Raw genomic sequence first — 21,288 nt, 5'->3', positions numbered from 1 at the left:
GAACATTTTGGGGGTGAACACTTGTCCACGGGTCTAGGAAAGATGGAAAGCTCCTTGGCCTTCCTTGATGGCGACCGAGAGGCGCTTCTTGAGGACGTCCAGATCGCTGTAGTCTGGCAACTTGAGATAGTTGACGCAAGTCATCACACTCGGCAGATAGTCGTCTGGTGTGTATGGATGTTCGCTTGGGCGGCACACAACAGTGAAGATCGGCGTGAGGCTCTTGAAACCTATATTGATTATGTTAGTGAAAATTTACATAGGTCCGGGAAAAAAGAGGGTGAACATACCTCCAATGGGGAGCTTGGGGCTACCAGTGACAAACTGAAGAAAATCTCGGCGTTGCTGGTTGTCCAGCTCGCTCATAGTCTGCAGCAGGTTGCGTACACTCCGACTGTCCATGTTGAACCCGTGATCGGCCTTGATGGAGTCCATTAAGGTCTCGATAGACCAATCCTCCTTCGCCTGCCCGAAAAGCATGACGAGCTCACTTGGAGTGAAAGCACGGAGGGAGGAGTAGGGGAAGACTTGCGAGAACCCAGCCCGGAAGGCGTCCACCTGACGTCGGACACCGCTGCCCAAAGTCATGTCGATCACCCGTTCGATATAAGTGTCAACATTTTCAATTGTCAACTGCACTTCGGAGCCGCCAGGAATCAACTCAATAGTAGGATACCCAGGTAGGGTGAAGTCCAAACCTAGGTCATCGACCTTGGCACCTTGCACCGTTATATTTTGCACGGCTTCGGATTTTTGGGCTGGCGAAAGCGACTTATCTGCCTCAATAGCGTTTTTGGCATTGGCAAATTCCTTGAGCATGAGTAAAGATTTTCCGAGGTCGTGATCAACCAGCTTGACAGTGCCCAGGGATGGCGCCACCGAGGACAGAGTATCCGCGATACGGAAGAAGGCTGGATTGAACGAAATGTCGATGATCCGAGAGTCAAGCATCGAGCGGGCCACGAACTTTCCTAGCACCTTGAAGATGTTCAATTGCTTCTTGCCGATGTCTTGGTCTGCTTGCTCATCACTCATCGGCGCTGGGAACAGGCCGCGCTTGCCAAACGCGTACTCTGCAGCAGAGCTTCCATCCGTGTCTCTCCAAATCTTAAGCTTCTTCTTCGAAAATTCTCTAGAAACAGTAGAGTAGAATTCAAGAGTCGGTCCTAATCCAGTACCAACTTCTTCAAAGTATTCAACCTCAAGAATGCTAGGAGAAGACCCATAGAGTTCCATGACTTTGATTGCAGAATCAAGGATGCGAGAACGAGAGATTCGAACTTTTTGGCGCTGTAGCCGCCCGAGGAATGGTCGGTCATCGCGGCGCAGGTCCCGTCGGCTGTCCTCGCCACTTTGGGAATTTTGCCATCTCATCATCGCCCGCGAGTAACCGAATGCAGTGGACTGCAGGAACAGATGCCTTGTCTCGAATGGGAACAAGAAGGAGAAAAGCCTGGCTAGGTCTTCGCTCCAACTTGGAAGACAATCGCTTGCCACAATCAATGGCTCCTCGAGTTGGCGGTTAATTTTGGCGGTGAGCTTCGTGTTGATGAATTGGGTTAAGGGCTCCGATGTGATAGCGGCAGAGTCTTTGGTATCGGTCAAAATATCATCAATCGTTGCGTTCATTTCGTGCAAAACACGAAGCAGACGAATTATGGATGAAGTTGTGGGGTCTTTGTCGAGAGAGGCTGGAATTTCGAGAGCATCACCCTCGGAAGAAGAAGCCTGGGCGGTCGAAGTGAGGGTTGAAGGTTCCGGTGGAGGAGGACCAGGAACGCGCTTAAATGTGATGGTGTGAACAGCCGACCAAACGTTCTTGGCACTACTCTCGTCCAAGTCCTCGCGGTCGTGATGAACACCACGGTAGATAGTGGTCTCATTAGTAACGGGTTTGCCATCTACGAAGAACTCAAGGTGCCAGTCCTGGGGCACCGAGGCCATCGCAGCGGCATAAGATGAGAACGGGCGCCCGGCAGTAGCAAGCGAGCTGTTGCTCATGCGGCTTGGGAGAGAGGTAGGGGCCGAGGAAGAAGGTTTGGATGCAGGAGTCCCAACTCGAGTACCATCCTCCTTGCGGGCTGTGACCTTGCCCGAGGATGCCACCTCCATGTTGACTGCCGAGGGGTCAGAGATATTGTCATTTTCCATATCCTCATCGAGATCATCAACAATGGCGTTAAGTTCTTCGTCCTCGTCTTCGTCGCCACCCTCTTCTTCGTCGGTCAGTTGTCTTTCATCTGCGCACTCAAGGGGCGCGTCAAGGTGGTCTTCATCTTCATCCTCTTGAATGCGATTTGATTGATGATGCGAGTGACCAGTTGCAGGATCATAGGCCCCGTCTGTGGAATCGGCAGTAGTGTCATGCGGTCCCCCTGCCTGACCGGGGAGGTTCGTACCAGACCCTGAAGCCAGCTGTTCACGAAGCCGGGACGCATTGGCAATTTGGGAGAGAATCGAGTCCCTGGTCCGCGAGGGCCGAGGCTTTTCCGCCACGGCAATTCGTGGATGAAGGAAGTCATCCAAGGCCTTGAATGTGGCGATGGCATGGATTGAGACCATGATGTTACGATAAGGACGAGGAACTTCGGACCCTTCCTCGGCAACCAACTTGAGTCGCAGCTGTTTGCTCAACATGTAGGCTGCGTTGCTACGGGTATTCTCCAACGAATTATGGCTGACGGTGAGGACCTCGAAATGTTCCGTCCTGCTAAGCAGGTCTTGCAGCTTGCGGATAAGTACGCTGAAAGGTGTCGTGGCTGTGCTCTGGCTTTGAGCCTTATCTGAGATTGAAACACCCATAAACGCCCGCAGGAAGTCGGCTCTAGCATCGCGAATAGAACGAGCTTGGAAGTTACCCAGAACACACAGAAGAACCTGTATGATGCCGGAGTTGAGCAATTCAGAGCTGGTGATGCTCTCCAGTGCGTCTCCATCAAAATATGATGCGAGCTGTTTAAATAAGAGGAGGCCGCCCTCACCGCCACGAGAATAGCGTGACTTGATTTCCAAGGCGAGAGATTTCAACGCTGTCAATATCCTCAGAGCCTCTGCTCGGACGGTTTCGCCATGGCTTGCTTCATATACCTCGAGGAAAGCTTGAGCATCTCGGATAACTACGTCGTTGAGCGCATTGTCCATCTTCTGTAGACTGCGTGGGCCCGCCATGAAGTCATCCTCGGAATCAGACATGTCATCGTGGTCATCATCCTCGCCATCCTCATCGTCATAGTCATCGGCTTCGTCGTCTTCATCCTCATCCTCTCCGCCAGCTCCAGTCTCTCCGGCAATTTGATTGGGGCCGCGCGATAGATCTGTGGTCGTGTTTACATTTGTGGGATCGGATGAATCGGTAATCTCCTGATCTCCTGACAGAGACCCTTCGGATAGTTTGATAATCTCGGATATCACTCCTTCACGGTGGAATTGATGCTGATAAACATGCTCAAGCCGTTGGAACAATAGCTCAGCGCAGCGGAGAGCCAAAGATACGAGAGAAGGGTGGTCCTTTTGAGACAGAATAGCAGCCAAGAACGAGGCGTAAGGAACTGTGCGTAGGGCGTCTTCAATCAAAGAAGGCTCGAGAATGTGCAGCATCTTCAGCTGAGCAATCAGAACTTTCTGGCGGACATGCAGATTGACAGTGCTCGAGTAGGCATCGGTTAAAGTTGGGAACAAAATCATCGCAAACCGCTTAAGCTCAGACTTGCAGTTAACAAGCAAGGACCGTCTCTCCTCTACTGCCTCTTTAGTTTTGGGCGACCTCAGTCCGATAGACATCTGGCTATCAAAGTATGAGCTTAACAGATTGTCAGTCTTCGAGGCATCGCGGCTTGGAACGCCTGGCAGCAGCTCGCAGATGACATTCAAAGTTTCAAATACTTGTTCACGGGGCCGATGAATCAATGCTTGCATAACTAGCACACTGTCCATCTTGACAGCCGTGTTATCGACATCCTGTGGTGGTGATACGCCAGTCAAAATCTGGTAAAGCGTATCTACTACATCCATCTTGAGAAGCTCGTTTGACAACCGTGGGCTTGTTTTTGATACGATTGCCAAGACCCTGAGGAATTGCGTGTGTATGTGAGGCCCGATCAGATTAGTCGTTCCTGGCAGTAGGAGTCGAAGAACAGCTTTGAGCATTGCGGGCTCAATCAGCTCCTCCAGGTTCTCAGGTCTGTGCTTGAAGCTCTCGACAATCCGTGAAACGCATAGACATCCTTGCTCCACGACCTTGGGGTCATTGCTAGATAGGACGTTCAGCAGGGTGGGCATCACATCCCGCACCACAGGGAACGAGTCATGGGGAAGGTTACGACAGCAGTTGGCGGCCGTGCTGACTGCTGTACGCTGAGTGCTAGTTGGAAAGAAATCCAGATATGTGAGGCAAGCGGTCAGTCCACCTTCTCGCACAATTGAGGCTGGGAAGTCAACTGAAATCTTGGCCAAAGTACTTAGAGCCTGTTCAGCCAGATCGATGAACTGTATATCAAGAAGCTTTTGACAAAGGATAGGCACAGCACCACCATATACAACATTCGCCACGGAGCCCCGGAGGGCCTCCATTAGGTTCGCGAGAGAGCGACATGCAAGAAGCATAATCTCGGGGTTCTCTTCGCCGAATTGGTTCGGTTGCATCAGAGCCACAAGCTCCTTCACATACGGGTCCGGCGAAAATTGACCAGACAGGTTATCTTCGTTCGAGACAAGCAAAAGATCCGACAGCTCTTGCAGAGCGATCAATTGGAGTGATTGATCATCTTTTGCTCTCAAGTTGCTAAGAATATCTCGAAGACGCGAGGACATGCCGCTCATCATGCCAGTAAGTGCACGTAGAGTGCTCTGAAGTCCCATGGGGCCTCGACCACCGAACAGGCTGCTGTGGAACGGATCCATATCATCATCTCCAAACGCTGAGGGGTTGGTGCCATCGTTGCTCTCTCCCGTCTGGGATCCTTGATGTTCTTCATGGTGTTCCTCTTCCTCCTGTTCGCTTTCCTCCTCTGCATCTTTCATCAAAACATCGGGATTGAGCTTGGCGGAACGCTTCTTCGAGCGGCGCGGTGGTGGAGATTGGGTTGTCGCAGGTCGATCTATAAACAGAAGGAATCAGTAACCATCGCATTTAGATACCAACGTTGTATCACACGGCTGAAACTCGACGTATGAAACTCACCATTCCGGCTGGACTTTCGCCTTGATGGTTGTGGAGAGGTCGTCGATTTTGATGATTCCTCCGACGGCCGAGATGATGGTCTAGATAAGAGAATCAAATTAGTTCCCTATTCCTATTCATCACTATGCTTCATCGCCTTACCCCGGTTGTGACATGGCTGGACGGCTGCGGGCGCCTCGACGGGGTGCAGCAGGAACAGGGCCAGTAGATGGAGCTGTTTGGGATGCTGCGGTCCGGGGTCGCTTGGTTTTTCTTTGGGGCGACGGCGGTGTTGGTTGTATCGGGGCGTCTGTTTGTCGGTCGTGGCGGGAAGATGCCTTGCGTTTCCGGGAAGAGCTTGAGCCGGTTGTTTGTAGAGGTGCACCGGACTCAGTAGGTGGAGGGTCTGTGGCGAGTCTCGCGGAGGAGCGAGTTATTCTGGATGACATGAGAATGTGGTCTTTTTTTTAATTATGTGTGACGAAATTAGGGCCTGAAGAAAGAGAAAGACAGAAAAGGAAGACCGGGATGGTCAAAGCGATAGGCAGATAGTTGGGTAGACAGATGACGAATCTAGAGATGTAGAACGATAGTGAACTGTGAATGATCCACTTCACAGGCCAGGGGATAAACGGGGTAAGGCTCAGGTAATCACCGGATTCTCGCCAGTGGGTGTCCACGAAAGGGGAGTATGAATTTCCAAGAGACCACAGTGTGTAAAGCGGAGAGAACGGGTGGGAAACTACCTCAGGGAAGAAGAGGCCGTGGAAGTGCCTGCGGGGGAGACGGGATAATCCTCGAGAGGGTCCTGGCGGTTGGCGGAAGGCCTTTGCCTGGCCATAAGTTATCGGGTATGGGAGGCTCGATTGAGTATTCGCCGTTTTTAACCCGCCATCCGCAAACCTGTCAAAGGCTAGCCGAAAGGGCTGGCGAGGGCGTTCGGGTAGCTGTTTATCGTTGCCGTCGGGGCTGCAAGATCATTCAAGAAAAGAATGAGATACCAATGCCAGTCGCAGATGAATTTTTTTCCCCCGATGGGTGGGTTGAAAAGCAAGAAATAGAAGAAAAGGATAAATTGGAAAGAAGGAGGATTTGACGTGGTGGTTGTGATGAGATTCGGGGAGCGTCAGGCGGCGGAAGTGCAATATTTCGATGATCTAACCCGATACTTATACACGAACAACCGTATACAATTGCCTACACTATTACCCATACTATTACCTATATTTCGGTATTTGGTATGCTTGCTTACGCTTACCTATGCTTGATTGTAAACATCCTACACCCTCTTTATTTCCCGACATTTACATCTAGCCTGACATTGGGCACGGAGGGCCCGAGACCTGTCCGACAGGGTGGCAATAAATATCTCAAGGGATCCTTATATATATATATACATCATCAAACGGTTTCTGATATTGTATTTGATATACATGGTCCGGTTGTTTGAATATAGCCAAAGACATTAAACAACTCATCCTCTGTTCGTTTCATTGTATACAGAGAGCTCAATGAACATGCCGGGACTAACCCATGTAGCTACTTACGTTGTACTTAATTTCTGCTGCCACTTCTGGGCTTTATCTTTCCGTTTTAGTGTTCACCTCATGCCGCTTTTGTGTTTCTCACCGAGTAAACCTGAGCACAGTCCGGAGCCTTACATAATCATCGTCGAAACCGCTCCTTAAGCACCACTCGATCATGACCAACAATGTACAATATGGGCAGAATGTCATGCTTACTGAACCCATCCAGATATGATTTCATCGAGGTATGGCCTGAGGCATAATTAATGACACTTGTATTGAAAACATGAGTAGAAGGGCTAGACCCAATTAGGTTATACTTCTGTGCAGTGTAATGGCTGTGATTCAAGAGTAGATCCACGCTTTTCCAACTAGGCAAAGGAGAGACCGCGGGTAACCAAGGTCATTCGTGGAATTGAAATCCTTGATTAAGGTGATAGTAACAAAGCACGCCTATTGGTAGATTGCATGCCAAGATGAAGTATAGAGACCTACAGGTTTACCGTTTAACCAAGTGGTCTCGGCCCTTACATTCTTTTTTTTACTACAATTATACGCCCTCGCATGACTCAGAGAAGGTAGGAGATAGAAAAGTATATGAGTAAAACGTGCAAGAGGAAAAGGTCCAGGATCCGAAAGCGCGAGAGGCAAAGAGTAGATGGCCGCTTATGTGGCCTCATGATGTTCTTTCAGCGGTCTTTCAGCGGTCTTGTCGGTGGTCTTCCTTAGTGGTCTTTTCAGACGACAGAAAAAGGCGGGAAAAGTATACCTTGTACAAGAGCGATGCCTAATAGAGCGTCCGTAGACATCCAAAGTTCTCAACATGTAAAGTAAGACGCAGCAGGAAGAGATCACTGCACTTACCTGGTTCGGAAATCATAATAAACATACTACCTAGGTACCTAAATACAACTCGGCTTTCTTTTTACCCACTCTTCTTCTATTAGTCTTTGCTTTTGTTCATCAATTACCTCTTAAATTACTATTTGTTTCACTCAAAATACCAGAGAAGATCCCTTTCCCTGGCAATGAGAAAATTTCTTCCCTGATACCAGCAAACCACCGCCAGGCTTTGTGTGGTTATCAGGAGTCATTGGTCAGCAATTCATCAAGACTCTCTGAGGTTTTGCAAGACTCGTTGCAGTCAACCCATCGGACTTTTTTGACGCTAAGATCCCTGCACTCGAGGAAGAGAAGGAGGACATCAATTGCATCAAAGAGGATCTCGATGATTTTGCGTCTCCAGGGCTACTCAGCAGTGATGCTTTCTAGGCAGATATTGGTCCTGCTCTGAGTAAGTTCCGAGCAGCGTCGCAGACCCTCGATGTCATCAAGCGCCAACGGACGTTGATCGAGGAAGACTTAGAAATGAAGGTCGGGCGCAGAAGGACCACTGCAATTCAGATTATGGACTTGTTGAGAGAACATACATGGGTTCGATTATCCCACGTGTAATGGGCGCGGCTGCGAAGACTCAAAAAGCTCCTTCAACCAGAAAGAATTCGAGAAAGCAGTGAATTGATACTATGGCTTGACAACCCACTGTGGGGGAAAGACATCTTTCTGTCGTGTTCTCGGATTTTTCTTGCCCGCCACTTCAGTCACAGCAGCTCATCTTTTGCTGAAGTCCTTGGGCAAAGCAGAAGTGTCCCATATTTTCGGACTTCAGGACGGTGTGCTCTCTGACCCACGCAATGGCAAGAATACCCTTTTCGGTTGAGAAGAGAATAATCCGACGAAACTCTTGATGGGGCTGTCTTTATGCAATCCCATTGAACCCCTGCTCGACCGTGGGGTGATTGCTGTCGTTCCAATACCTGGCTCGATAACCGAACCAACCACGTGGAGATGTATTGTGTTGGATAAGTTGAAAGATGAGAATTTTGTTTAAGAATCAAGATCAAGGTCAGTTCTATCTCTAGGCCTAAAATGGAAGAGTACAGGCTAACAGTTGCGTAGCACCTCGAGGACCGCATTTTGAGCTTCCTTTCTGAGAAGCGCCCTCGCCCTAGATACCTCTATTTCCGTTCCTTGATCTCCTACCTCCACGTGAAGCGATTCAATCTCGGTGATACAACTACAAAGGTAGGGGCTCGAGGATTCTGGCTGTCCGGTGGTGCATATTTGAATAAGTCCACCCTCAAAATCCTCGCTCAAGTGTCTCTGGATGTGAGCTCCCTGGTGGGTTTGTTAAGAATAAGACGTTTGAGATTTCAGCCGATGAGTCCCACAATCTACAAGCAGGTATGATTCTCGCAGCGGATATTCGAGATACCGATCCTGACGACCGTAGTGCGTTGACCGAATGTATGAAGCGGCTCTGAAATATTTGGAGCGGAAATGATCCTCAAGAGCAAGGATATTATTAGCAAGGGTTTGCTTTCTTGATTTCACCTACTATTAACAAGGCTTTGGTGAATACAAGTGTTATTTCATTTGTGTACATAGTGTCGAGATAGACAAAGCAAGCGTGAGAGCCGGTGATATATGAATACAAAGGGATACTTCGTAGCTAATTGGATGCTTGATCTAATCAAACCCTGAGTAATCTGTGATTCAGTGAGCACTCAGGAGGATCTCACTGGCCTATCACGTTATTGAACTCACTCTGAGCCCGGACTGAAATCTACTCAAGTCATGCTCGATCTCCGTTGGCACTTGATCACATCGAGAGTCTGCGAAGTTGCGCAGAATCTCTTCGAGACAGGGCTGGAAAGCAACTGCTGAGTAGCCCCGAAGAAGAAATCTCATCAAGCCCTCTTTGATGCAACTGTTCACTCATCTTCAACCCCAATTTTGAGCGCCCTTTTGAAAGCGGCGGCAGCTAAGATGGGAAAGCTCCACCTAGAGGAAATCAAGTACGTAGTGCAACCTAGGTTTGTATAATAAGAATAGACGGCCGCTTATGCAGACTTATGGTGTCTTTCTTACAGGGCTTTTCAGTAGTCTTTCTAGCGGTCTTTTTAACGGTCTCTTCAGACTACAGAAAGAGGCGAAAGAAGCATACCTTGTGTAAGAGACACTTCTATGTATAATCTCTGAAGTAAGGACTTTGAGAGCCAAGAAAACCCCGATTAAACATTGTTTACCTCTCCTATAATTTCTTACCTCGGAATGGAATATAGCGGCATTCAATCCGGACGGAGACACACCGAATAGAGAACTCGATTGACTCACCGAGGTAGTGACCTTATTAATCACATTTAAGGAAACTGGGGTCTGCCTAGAGAAATAAAAAGAACACAGGGATAAAAAAAAAAGAAAACATTGACAAATTTCAACTTTTACCTATCACTTTTCACTCCCTCGCCTTCTTCCGGCGTATTCTCTTGCCGCCTTGGGTTTGCCCCCCGCCATCCCATCCCGGCATAACTTCAACTCTGCACTTCTCAACCCCCGCCTTTCCCCTGTACCCTTTCGCTTTCCCCGGAATTTTAAGGATTTTTTCGGGAACATATACTCTTCCTACTCTATCATGGCAATCGAAATGGTCGGCGGGCAGAGCGATGATGTCCACCAGGTACCCGCCGACATCACCCCCGCTCGGATGGAGGATTACACCTTCCCGGAGTTGCGCCTCAAGCGCACGATGAGTGATCCAGAAAAGACTCCTCTCTTGCTGGTCGCCTGTGGTTCCTTCTCGCCGATTACCTATTTACACCTGCGAATGTTCGAAATGGCTGCCGATCACGTCAGATTTAGCACCGACTTCGAACTCATTGGGGGATATCTGTCGCCGGTGTCGGACGCCTATCGCAAGGCTGGTCTGGCCAGTGCGGAGCATCGGTAAGGGTTTCTACCTCAGTTCTATTTGACTTGGTCGTTTCAGAATGCTAACGAGCATTGATCTACAGGGTTGCGATGTGCCAACTTGCAGTCGATCAAACCTCCGACTGGTTGATGGTGGACACATGGGAGCCAACTCAAAAGGCTTATCAGCCAACTGCCGTGGTACTGGACCACTTCGATCATGAAATCAATGTCGTCCGTGGAGGAGTGGACACCGGAAACGGGACCCGGAAGCCCGTTCGCATTGCTCTGCTAGCCGGCGCGGATCTGATTCATACCATGTCCACACCAGGTGTATGGAGTGAGAAGGATTTGGATCACATTCTAGGCAAATACGGCGTAAGTTCCAAAGCATTTGCTTCATCTCGCGCTTGAGAAACAGGCCGCTAACACCTTTCAGTCTTTCATTGTGGAGCGCAGTGGCACAGATATTGATGAAGCCCTAGCTAGCTTGCAGCCCTGGAAGGACAATATTCATGTCATCCAACAGCTCATTCAGAATGACGTTAGCAGCACAAAGATTCGACTCTTCTTGCGGCGTGAGATGAGTGTGCGCTACCTCATCCCAGTTCCAGTCATTCATTACATTGAGCAACATCATCTATACGAAGATGATGGCACAGCAGAGAAGGGTAAAGAGAGGCAGGAAGGCCGATCAGGATGATAAGACCTATTACTGCCTGTTGAGGCATACTCATAATGACCCCTAGCGACGCGACATCCTGATGCGATACCCCTGCCCTCTGTCCTTTTCTGTGCGACAGATGATGAATTTTTTTGTTGGAGTTTGCGGAGTACTTTTGAGTTCTAAACATGTTTGCTTTTGCTCGTTCTCGAAGCTATTGCCGGAGAATTTTGCAATCATCCCGGCCAACCGCATGTACATACCACTATCCTCGGGCTTGATTTTTCTCTGTTTTGCCAAAACCCACTGTACATATGAGGACTCAATAGACCTCTAGGGTTAGACATCTATTTCTCAGAATGTGTTCAAACTAATATTCAAATGATGTCTCATGTTATATGCATCGGCCTCGGAAATACTCGAATAGGCAGGTAGATCGCCTCCACATTCACCATTATAGCATAGGATGACACCATATTGTTAGACGGGGTTATGTATAATGGCATGAAATCAATGTGAGAAAAGGAGTATTGTTATAAATCAAATTGCCCCTTTAAAAAGACCCCGAAGCAGGTAATTCTCCGTCTCACGTCTGGGCAAAACACCGATCCGGATCGCCCACTTATCATCTTCCGTTATCGACTGATCTTTGCTCTCGGCCTCCGCAAATAAACCGGCGCCCAGGCGTGCGCAGAACCCATTTCGCTCATAAAAACCCCTTCCTTCCAATCAATATGCTATAGACATTGAGAACTATTCGTCATGACAATTTTCGAACCCCACGGCCTCCCCTCATGGCCTCTCACCCCTCCTAATTCATCCGATCCACCAGCACCAAAAGATGTTTCGTCGGTGGTAACAGCAATCCATGTGATCTCAACCGAGCGAGCAGCCCTCGCTCACCTCGAGCACATCTATCAGACCGATGCGCGAGCGCAGCACGATCTCGCCCGGGCTGTAGATCAGATTGCGCGGAGCGTGCGCGAGGGCGGGAAACTGGTCGTTTGCGGGGTCGGGAAAAGTGGAAAGGTCGGACGCAAAATAGAGGCTACGATGAATAGTCTGGGTGTATACAGCGCGTTCCTGCATCCGACTGAAGCCTTGCATGGCGATCTGGGATTGGTTCGGCCGGTAAGCCCACCTGCACCTGCGCCTGCACATGTCTACTTTTGAATCCCAATTATCTGCACTATTGATTAGAGACATTGGAAACTTCCATACTAACCTGGTCTATCCAGAATGATACGATTCTTCTTATATCCTTCTCGGGTCGCTCGCCTGAACTCTTATCTCTGCTTCCGCATCTTCCCGCTACTGTTCCGGTGATCGCTCTTACATCCCATACACATCCAGCGACATGTCCGCTTCTTGCGTTGCATGGCCCTGCGGGAATGGGTATTCTTTTACCAGCCCCGATTCATGAGGATGAAGAGTGTTCTTTCGGTGTGAGCGCGCCCACCTCGTCTACCACCGTGGCTTTGTCGCTGGGCGATGCGCTGGCGATTGCGACGGCCCGGAAGCTGCACACTGCGACAGGCAAGAGCCCTGCGGAGGTCTTCCGTGGGTTCCATCCTGGTGGTGCTATTGGAGCGGCGGCGGCGGCAGAGACGCCGCTGACCACGCCGTCCAGCGGCATGTCAACGAGGACATTCGACTCTCCAACGTCATCTGTGTCTCTTCCATGGGAGGATATCACGAATGCGCCGGTGATCCCTCCTTTCAATTTACAGTCGCCACCAGAACAACGCTTCCTTTCCCGAGACATGTTGGTCCCGTTCGATCGAATTCCCACTGTCTCTGCGTCTTCATCGCAGTCACCTAGCGATGTCCGACTTCTTGATATCCTTCTCACAGCTATCCAGCATCCCAATGCCAAGTCATGGGTTTCGTTGTCTCCCTCTGAAATAATACCCCCGAGGCGCATTCGTGCTCTCGTTTCTCCTGGTGGAGATATGGACTTGCGTGTGTCTGAGGTTGTAACCAAAAACCCTGGTACACCATTCATCGTACCCCAGAGTAAATGGCTCTTGGTGCCAGAATCCACGCCTCTCGGTGAAATCCGGCGTACGGTTTCTGAATCTCGAAACGGATCAGACCCAGTTTCTGTCATTGCTGTCGTGAAGGATATGGCCTCTCCCGGCAGTATCATAGGGGTGATGGAGGCAGAGGATCTATCGGATGAATGACATGGCTGAAAAGCGGCCTAGTCTTCTTAATCTTTCTTGGATATACTCCCTTGATTTTACATATCGTTTGCATTATCCTGCATCCGGTTGACGATGTTACGCCCACATAGCTTTGTTCCTCTTTGCATACATATTGCATTTAGATGCACATTTACAATCGAAGCCCGGGCCTCACAGCCAAGGCTGTTCATACACGATGCAAACCAACGCCAATAATATTTCTCATAGTAATACAATCAGTATGCAAAGTCCCGGGTCTATATTGTACATAACACCATCTCCTCACACACATAGCAACCCTCCGCAATCAAGCCTTAACAATCGGCTTGATACCCTTATGGATAGCAGCAATACCACCGGTAAGGTTCTCAAAGCCCTGACCAGGAATCATGAACCCAGCCTTCTGGATCATACCCCTAAACTCCTCCTGGCTAGGGAAACGCTCAATACTCTCAACGAGATACTGGTAACTATCACGGTCACCAGCGACGACCTGACCAATAAGCGGGATAGCACTAAAATTCCAACGCTTATAAATGCCATCCAGAATAGGATTATCGACCTTACTGAACTCCATGCAAGCAAAGACACCACCGGGCTTGAGTACACGATACGCCTCATTCAGCGCAGCCTGCTTGTCCGTGAAGTTCCGGATTCCGAAAACAACAGTGTACAGATCAACCGAGGCGTCGGGGATATGCGGCATGTGCTCAGCATTCGCCTCGACAAAGTCCAGTCGCGGCGTGTTGTAGTACGGCGTGTCGAGCGAGCGCTTGCGGCCCTCAGCCAGCATGTCCGCATTGATATCACTGATCGTCACACGGGTCTCCATGTCGTGGTTGACGTTCGTGGCGTGGTCGAGCATGCGGAACGCGATGTCGCCGGTCCCGCCGGCGATGTCCAGGATGTTCCAGCCGCGCTGGTCGGCGGTCATGGCGGGTAGGCAGGCGCCTGGATTCAGGGATCGCACAAAGTGGTCTTTCCACAGGCGGTGGATGCCGAGGGACATTAGGTCGTTCATGCGGTCGTAAGAGGCTGCTACGGAGCTGAAGACGGCGCCGACTGCAGGGGGTGTGGTGGTTAGTTATAAGTTCGGGTTTGATTGAATTGAGAGTGCAGTAGTCAATTGGATAGGCTGGTGGTGATCCTTACCTCGCGTCTCCTTCTCTGACTCGGGGACATTTGTGAAGCCGAAGTGTGTCATGCGGTCCGCTGGCTTCTGCTCCTGGGCGCGGCTGGCACAGGAGAAGCAACGGTAGGGAGTGGAGGGTTGGAACGAGCGACGCTTGGCGCTGTAGTGCAAAGCTCGCCAGGCGGAGCGAGTCGACATGGTGGACATGGTGGAAATGATGTTGTTTGTGAGTCTGGAGAAGCTTGATCCGGGCAACTTTTCTTTTCCACTCCCGGTCCCCACCGGTGCGTGCCCTTAAAGAACCCGTGCCGACCAATCAGACCGTCTGGTTATGAGAGGTACGACTCTTATAGTCTAGCTCTTCTATACCTGTTTAGATGCAGAAAGATTGTTTGAAATTTACAATTGAAATAGATTTGACCTTATTGTATTTTCAACTGTTTTTGCCGACTGCGATGAGTATCGATAAATGGTTTGTTCCATTGGACAGCCCCTACATTGTAATTTCGAGGTTTGATCTTTTGAATAGAACCAATGAAATGATACACGCTGGACATATAGAAAAGAAGAGAGAAGGAAGTAAGTCGATCTGCTGTTCAGAGGAGTATCTTATACTATAGGCTCTAGAGATAGCAAATATCAAATGATGGGAGTATATTTCCATGAAGATATAAAATATAGGTATAAATATACAAAGCTCCAAAGTTAGAGACAATCACCACATTTTTTCCCACACTCGCCGGACCCAATGCATATTAGCCAGCTCCTGCTTCCGCCGCTCGGCCCAACCACCTTCTTCCCAGATCTTACACTCTTCATCAATCTCCGCCTTCCCAGAGTACAAATCTGCCTCTGCAACTTTCACAAAAGAACTCCGGTGATACACCTTCCAGAAGACAAACATGATGACCCAGAACGCCAGACCAAAGTACGAGGTGATGAAGCCTTGCACGCTGAAAGGCTTGAAGACAGAGAAGCCATTGAAGACAGCGGTCAGGCAGCCGATAATGATAGCAAGAATGGCCCCGTATGGCTGGAACGGGGCAGCCCAGGGGACGAAGGATTTGCGGTCAATTCCTTGCGCTTTCATGGCCCGGTACCAGGCAATGAAGACGCAGACCATGCCAGTGTAGGTGAGCACGAAGGCAATGGTGGTCAGATCAACGAACCAGAAGAAGACCTCGACGGATGAGGTACTAGCAACGAGGAAAGTGATGCAAGACAAAATAGACACCGTGATGACACAGTTAATAGGGATTCCGGATGCAGTGCATTTCAAAAGGAACTTCGGCGCCTGGCCGTCGCGAGCGAGAGAGTAAAGTGTGCGACTGGAGCTGTAGAGGTACGCGTTGCCACACGACCAGCCCGATAACAAAATCAGGAAGTTGATCAGATCGGGTAAACCTCTGATGCCGAGGTTTTCGATGCCGATGACCCATGGTGAAGCAGCGGAGCCAGCGGCACCGTCACTAATTGCGGAAATGAGACGGGGGTCGCGTGGACTGCAGATGATGCCTACAGCCAGGACTCCGACGACATAGAATCCAACAATACGCCAGAAAGTCATCTTCGCAACTCGGGGGATGGTCACTCGGGGGTTCTGGATCTCTCCTGCGGCCAGGGCTGGGAGATCGGGTCCAGCCACAGAGAAGGCGGCGTAGACCATGACGGAGAAGAAACCCAAAAATCGGCCCGTGCTGCCCTCGGTATAGTATTCGAACATGACGCCCTCGGTCCAATTCCGGAAGCCATAGACATCGTGCTTGGGGTTTCCGCCAACCATTGTGATGAAGGTGAGGAGGACGAGTCCGATGAGGAGAAGGATCTTGGTTGACGCTAGGACAAACTCGCTTTCGCCGTACCATTTCACGGAGATAAGGTTGAGCGCTGTGCAAACGATCAGTGCCATGGCTACCCAGACGGCTGGGTTGACGCTTGTGTTCCAGTATTGCATAATTGTTGAGACTGCAGAGTACTCCGTACATACTAGCATTACACCACCATAGAAATATACCCAGCCCCTAGAAGAGTTAGTGTCTGCATGGTCAAGCAAAGCAATATAGGGTATGGGAGTACTTACATAGCAAACCCAAATGCTGGATCAATGAACCTGGCAGCAAGCTCAAAAATTGAGCCACGGATAGGAAGGTATGCAGCCATCTCTCCAACACACAGATTGACAGGCAAAATAAAGAGACATCCCCAAATCAGATACCCAAGGAACACTGACAGCGGACCTGCATCCCGTAGGTAGGATCCAATTCCGACGAAAAGTCCAGTACCGATTGAGCCTCCGATGGCCATTAGTTGCACATGTCGAGATGTCAGACCACGCTTCGTCTGCCGGAAGGGTAATACATCGCCTGAGCTAGTATCCTCAGGGATGGACACGTCTATAGAATCTTTTTTCTCCATGACGAAATATTACTTGAGCCTGGAATGACTCCAATTCAAGAGGCGGGAGCATGACCCTTTATATGCGCACTAATTTTTGTCTCAAGTGCGCGCGGAGAGAGACGCTAAGAACATTGATAGATAGACGGCATCCATGTTGATCATGCAACGATACAAGACTATAAAACCGCCAAGAACATCACTCGGCGAAACATGAAAACGCGTACACCACTGATAAGAGGGCTAATCGGCCAGAGTCAGAGAGTCTATCGGGACCATCCCAAAAGGGGGAGGAGAAAGCGATACCAACCTTGGAAGATCTGCCAAGTGATAAGCTTATCAAGTATTGACTGGGGGGTAGACCATGGTTGACTAGGGGATTGACCATGGGTCATGGCTCACAAGTGCTAACCTTAGAAGCTAATACTTTTGATAAGAGCCGTTTTAATGCCTCAGAGGCGCAGAAAGACCTCCCTCTTATTTGCGGGGTAAAAACTCTTAGTCAAAATAAAGCCATGATATCGGAAGTTGGCCGGTGGTCATATCAACCGAGTAATCTTCAAACAAGCTTCAAACTGTAAAAATGTCCTATCAGCCTCCAATAACTAACCAGAACCACTCTAATTCTCTCGATTCCATTCATCTTTGGACCACGGAGTAAATTGTATGTTTTTCTCACTTCGCTTTGGGGAGAGCGGCCGAAGAGTTGAAGCCAATATGTCTATCCCCGCATTTTGACGGGTAAGCCAGCGGGGCTTGTCCGCCCGCTAGACGCCAGCTCGGTATTGTTTGCTCTTTTCTACAGCCAAGTTTAAGCCCCATGACGGGTAGAACCTTCCTTGGTCTTCCAAGTGAAGTGAAGTCAGTACATACTGGTTGAATTCTAGGTTTGTGGCGGGATTGTGATCTTGAGGATGTCAAAAATTCCAAAAGAATGTCTTTGATTGCGGTACTCCATAAAAAGTGGACAATTTGAGTATAAACAGCCTCCCGGGTTCCGTCCCCACCACTCCACTCAATATAAATAGATTATGTTGAGCGTCACGCTGGAGCCCAAGGAGAGTTTGCTCCCTAGTTACATTACTTGTTCATAGGCCCTTGTAGAAATTCGCAGAATGCCGGGGACTTTTCCTAATACTACCTAGCTCTCTTTAATGTAGGTTGTATATATCATGTGCTGTTAAAATGACTTTGCTTAGTATCAATAGATACTGGGTGTCCCAAAGGGCCCACAGGTCAATTTTGAACAAAGGAAGCAAATTGACTGAGAGTTGAAAATCGGGGCCGCGTGAAATTTGGTGGTTGTGGAAGGCACAAAAGAATCCAAGAGCCCAGCCCAAGATTGATAATTGAGTGAACTTGAAACCGAACGCGCGAAAACTATGAAATCCACAAACATAGGTACATATGTAGAACAAAGAACATGAAAAGACACCACAATACACAAGTTCACCTCGATAACCGCCAGAGATATATAAACAGATGATTAAATACAATTACTCTATAGAGTAATGAACCACGTACCTTCCAGCTCCACAAATCCACGTATCAATCACCAAGTGAATTATTCAAACGCCATAGGAAGGAAACCCTCCGCATGAGCCCCATCCAATGGCCACGGCCAATCCGACAGCAACTCCGGCGGCAGCTGGAACTGCATCATCTGCTCGCTTATTGCCGTCGATGGACCAACTGCCGGAACTGGGCCACTGCGAGGAATGTACGTTGTGGGTGGAATTGGCACTTCGCGTTTAGTATCGAGGGGAATTGTGGTATGATGAGCGCGCAGGTGTGGTGCTGTGAGGTTGAGTAACCGGGATGTGCGCATGTAGCCGTCGATTCTGTCTACCTGCGATCGAAGTCGTTGGCTGGCGCCGGCGGCGCGCTGGAGGCCTGTCTCGAGGCGGCTGAGTAGGTCGGCCATTTCGAGTCTTGAGGGAGCTTATTAGTTTGGGTGCTTGGCTGGGGATGGGTCAGAGACTTACAGCAACGTGCGCACGCGTTGGTAGGATGCTTCTGATAAACTACCTTCCATTACAGAGCCGAGGATATAGCCGATTCCGCCAAGGTGATGAAGCTGCGAGGTGTTAGTAAATTAGCGCTTGAGAAAAGCAGTCGTGAGTGACTTACCAAAGGGGAGCTGATGGCGTTCAAATACTCCACAGGAACCTTGCTGAAGACACTGAGAAGTTCTCCAGCCACGTCACATTTGCGGTCTACGCCAAGTTCTTCCGCCGATAAGAGCACCATCCGAAGGAGCTGGAGTGTTGCCTGGATGTTGGCAGACTGGAACCCGAACAGATCCTTGGCCATGTCGCCTGTAGTAGGAGGGGTTTCTTTGAATTGCGACGGCAGCGCGGCATACATGGACAGTACCCTCTCCATGACTGCTGGTTCCGACATGGATGCCGGGGTAAAGAGAGACCACACCTGTGAGGTTCCGTTAGCTGATGAGAAACGACGCCGATTGCCATCGACGACGTGTTCTAGAATTCGATACAGATCGGTGGTAAAGTTCCAACCCCGGAGCCACGCTACAGGCTGCCGTGATACAACGGGCACATCATCTGGATTGAGGACGCCCGAGTGTGGAGATACAGGCGGTAACCCGTAGCCATGTAGTGTGATGAACTCATCATCAATTTCACTCGGATATCGCACTAGAGAATGCGCTTCGCGATATCGAATCACGCCCCCCAAACAATGGTGGAATAAATATCCAACGTATAGATAGACCAGAACTTCAGACCTATGAATTAGTGGAAAGCAAAATCATAAGGTGAAGGGCTGCGTACTAGTCTTCGCCGCTCTTCGGTTTCGATAGGACTCAAGTTTTTTGGCCAAAGTTTTTCGTCATGAAGGCCCTCCATACTGGTGAGAGTATGATACATGCCGGAGTACTTTTGCATATTCTTGATCTGGCTATTCTGAATGCTGGCAATTGCGAGAATAGCACAGGCACGCATATAGTTAATTCCCCTTGCTGCTGCAAGGTCTCGGGGAATAGAATCCTTGGCGGCGGCATAAAATGCCTCGGATGGTGGTTCAGCGAGTTCATCGCGATGCCACCTATTAGTAAAAAGTGCGCCGTCTCGCGCACGCCCAGAAACCAAGGCGCAAACTGCCATGGTGCAGGCAAATAGCCCAGGATTTCTGAGATGCTCTTGGTTATGAACTCTTTCAATAAAAGATTGCTTGTGGAAAAGGGGAAAGCTGGAAATTTATCAGCCATCGAAAACGAGCAAGGCAATAAAGATCGATTCGTACATTGGATATACAATCTCGAAGTATACTTGCACCAGATTTCGTATTTGACGATCACAAGCAACGGCAAATGCATTCCATGAGTTGCGCAATGCGCCATCATCATCATAACCTTCCGTTGCCACGCCGCCAGCATTGAAGGTAGACCATAAATCTCCAGTCAATGATGGGCGGTGGGCCGACTCGGGGTAATATGAGCTTCTAGACGCAGAGGAGGTTGACATCCTCCCTGTAGCCTGAGAGGAAGGCGCCAAGGGGAGGACATTCTCTGGGACAGGCGTTTTTGCCAATAATGGCGTCTCTCGCATAGAAGCCCTGGTGCCAGCCTTGACGCCCCGGCGCTTTGCCGGGCGATCAAAGGTGCACGGGACGTCAAAATCCGCACAATTCTGACATCTGCCTAGCGGGTCTTCACTTCTGCCGCACTTTATGCTGCGTCTATTGCAGAAGTCGCCTGTGGATGCAACATGAGCTGGGAACTTGGTGCAATCCGGGGGGACAATTGCCAAGCGCAAGTGGAGCACAAAATTGAACGTGGGGATCTTACAGGCTTTGGAGACGCGTTGGAGCTTTCGGGGTTTTTGCGACATTCAATTCATTAGTTCATTCCTTGGACACTGTGGTCTCAGGCGCAAAGAAGCGGGAGCCAACTCGTGGGCCCCGAGCTTCGATCGGAAAACGGGGTTCGGGGTCTGCACAGAGACACGGGTCGCCGTTTGGGAGATCCTGGGGTATAACTGTACAGAATGGAAAAAGCACGCAAAAAACTGACGATCAAACCCAAACAATCTTCTCCGACATCGATGCGCAATTGAATGAACATGAGACCGAGGATAAAAGTCGGCATTAAAGTTGCAAGCCACAGAAGCTGAGTCAGCGACGTGTCATTTCACGTTGACGCCGGGATCGAATGTGGTGGAGGTTTCGACGATCATTGGAAAAATAAAGAGTAGATATTACATACAATGCTGTAGATTCTGATTCGCATGTGATAAATAAACATCTAACGATGGTCATGCATAGATCACCTACTCTGATATACAATGTTAGACCAATTACAGGGCACTATCAGAGCCAGGCGAGAGCAAAGTGAAAAAAAAAGACTGATTTGAATTTAATATTGACTATATACATTAAGGCATGACAACAGCTTTGAGTACATGGTGTTGTACATGTTGCGTCGAGGTTGTCACACGAACGAGCTCTATATGGTA

The 21,288-nt window shown here is 49.4% G+C and overlaps 7 protein-coding genes across 7 annotated transcripts; 3 read left to right on the top strand and 4 right to left on the bottom strand.

The window, feature by feature from the left end:
- Positions 1–33: 33 nt before the first annotated feature.
- N7500_006211 (HECT-type E3 ubiquitin transferase UFD4) lies at positions 34–5,999 on the bottom strand (the record flags this gene model as incomplete). The annotated part of the gene is made up of 5 exons (XM_056677355.1): positions 34–230; positions 291–5,096; positions 5,180–5,259; positions 5,321–5,596; positions 5,905–5,999. 5 exons carry the CDS (start codon positions 5,997–5,999, stop codon positions 34–36), a joined length of 5,454 nt encoding a protein of 1,817 aa, XP_056532355.1.
- Positions 6,000–7,693: 1,694 nt separating this feature from the next.
- N7500_006210 (uncharacterized protein) lies at positions 7,694–8,404 on the top strand (the record flags this gene model as incomplete). Its single annotated transcript, XM_056677354.1, is given in 3 exon segments — positions 7,694–7,942; positions 7,957–8,133; positions 8,312–8,404. Coding segments are annotated over 3 exon segments (519 nt in total), but the record flags the coding sequence as incomplete, so codon positions are not given.
- Positions 8,405–10,159: 1,755 nt separating this feature from the next.
- N7500_006209 (nicotinamide/nicotinic acid mononucleotide adenylyltransferase) lies at positions 10,160–11,137 on the top strand (the record flags this gene model as incomplete). The annotated part of the gene is made up of 3 exons (XM_056677353.1): positions 10,160–10,470; positions 10,539–10,812; positions 10,874–11,137. 3 exons carry the CDS (start codon positions 10,160–10,162, stop codon positions 11,135–11,137), a joined length of 849 nt encoding a protein of 282 aa, XP_056532353.1.
- A 723-nt stretch (positions 11,138–11,860) lies between these two features.
- On the top strand, positions 11,861–13,284 carry N7500_006208 (Sugar isomerase (SIS); the record flags this gene model as incomplete). The annotated part of the gene is made up of 2 exons (XM_056677352.1): positions 11,861–12,229; positions 12,337–13,284. The coding sequence occupies 2 exons, from the start codon at positions 11,861–11,863 to the stop codon at positions 13,282–13,284; spliced, it is 1,317 nt and encodes a 438-aa protein (XP_056532352.1).
- Positions 13,285–13,591: 307 nt separating this feature from the next.
- N7500_006207 (class I SAM-dependent methyltransferase) lies at positions 13,592–14,623 on the bottom strand (the record flags this gene model as incomplete). Its single annotated transcript, XM_056677351.1, has 2 exons — positions 13,592–14,346; positions 14,437–14,623. The coding sequence occupies 2 exons, from the start codon at positions 14,621–14,623 to the stop codon at positions 13,592–13,594; spliced, it is 942 nt and encodes a 313-aa protein (XP_056532351.1).
- Positions 14,624–15,131: 508 nt separating this feature from the next.
- On the bottom strand, positions 15,132–16,831 carry N7500_006206 (putative proline permease; the record flags this gene model as incomplete). The annotated part of the gene is made up of 2 exons (XM_056677350.1): positions 15,132–16,437; positions 16,497–16,831. The coding sequence occupies 2 exons, from the start codon at positions 16,829–16,831 to the stop codon at positions 15,132–15,134; spliced, it is 1,641 nt and encodes a 546-aa protein (XP_056532350.1).
- Positions 16,832–18,374: 1,543 nt separating this feature from the next.
- On the bottom strand, positions 18,375–20,664 carry N7500_006205 (putative C6 transcription factor; the record flags this gene model as incomplete). Its single annotated transcript, XM_056677349.1, has 5 exons — positions 18,375–18,741; positions 18,796–18,887; positions 18,941–19,551; positions 19,683–20,023; positions 20,078–20,664. The coding sequence occupies 5 exons, from the start codon at positions 20,662–20,664 to the stop codon at positions 18,375–18,377; spliced, it is 1,998 nt and encodes a 665-aa protein (XP_056532349.1).
- Positions 20,665–21,288: the final 624 nt, after the last annotated feature.

Source organism: Penicillium coprophilum (assembly GCF_028826855.1).
Source record: "Penicillium coprophilum strain IBT 35676 chromosome Unknown utg000004l_segment0_segment0, whole genome shotgun sequence".
NCBI lineage: Eukaryota > Fungi > Ascomycota > Eurotiomycetes > Eurotiales > Aspergillaceae > Penicillium > Penicillium coprophilum.
Note: the sequence above shows the minus strand (reverse complement) of the source record. Positions and strands in the feature narration are given on the sequence as shown.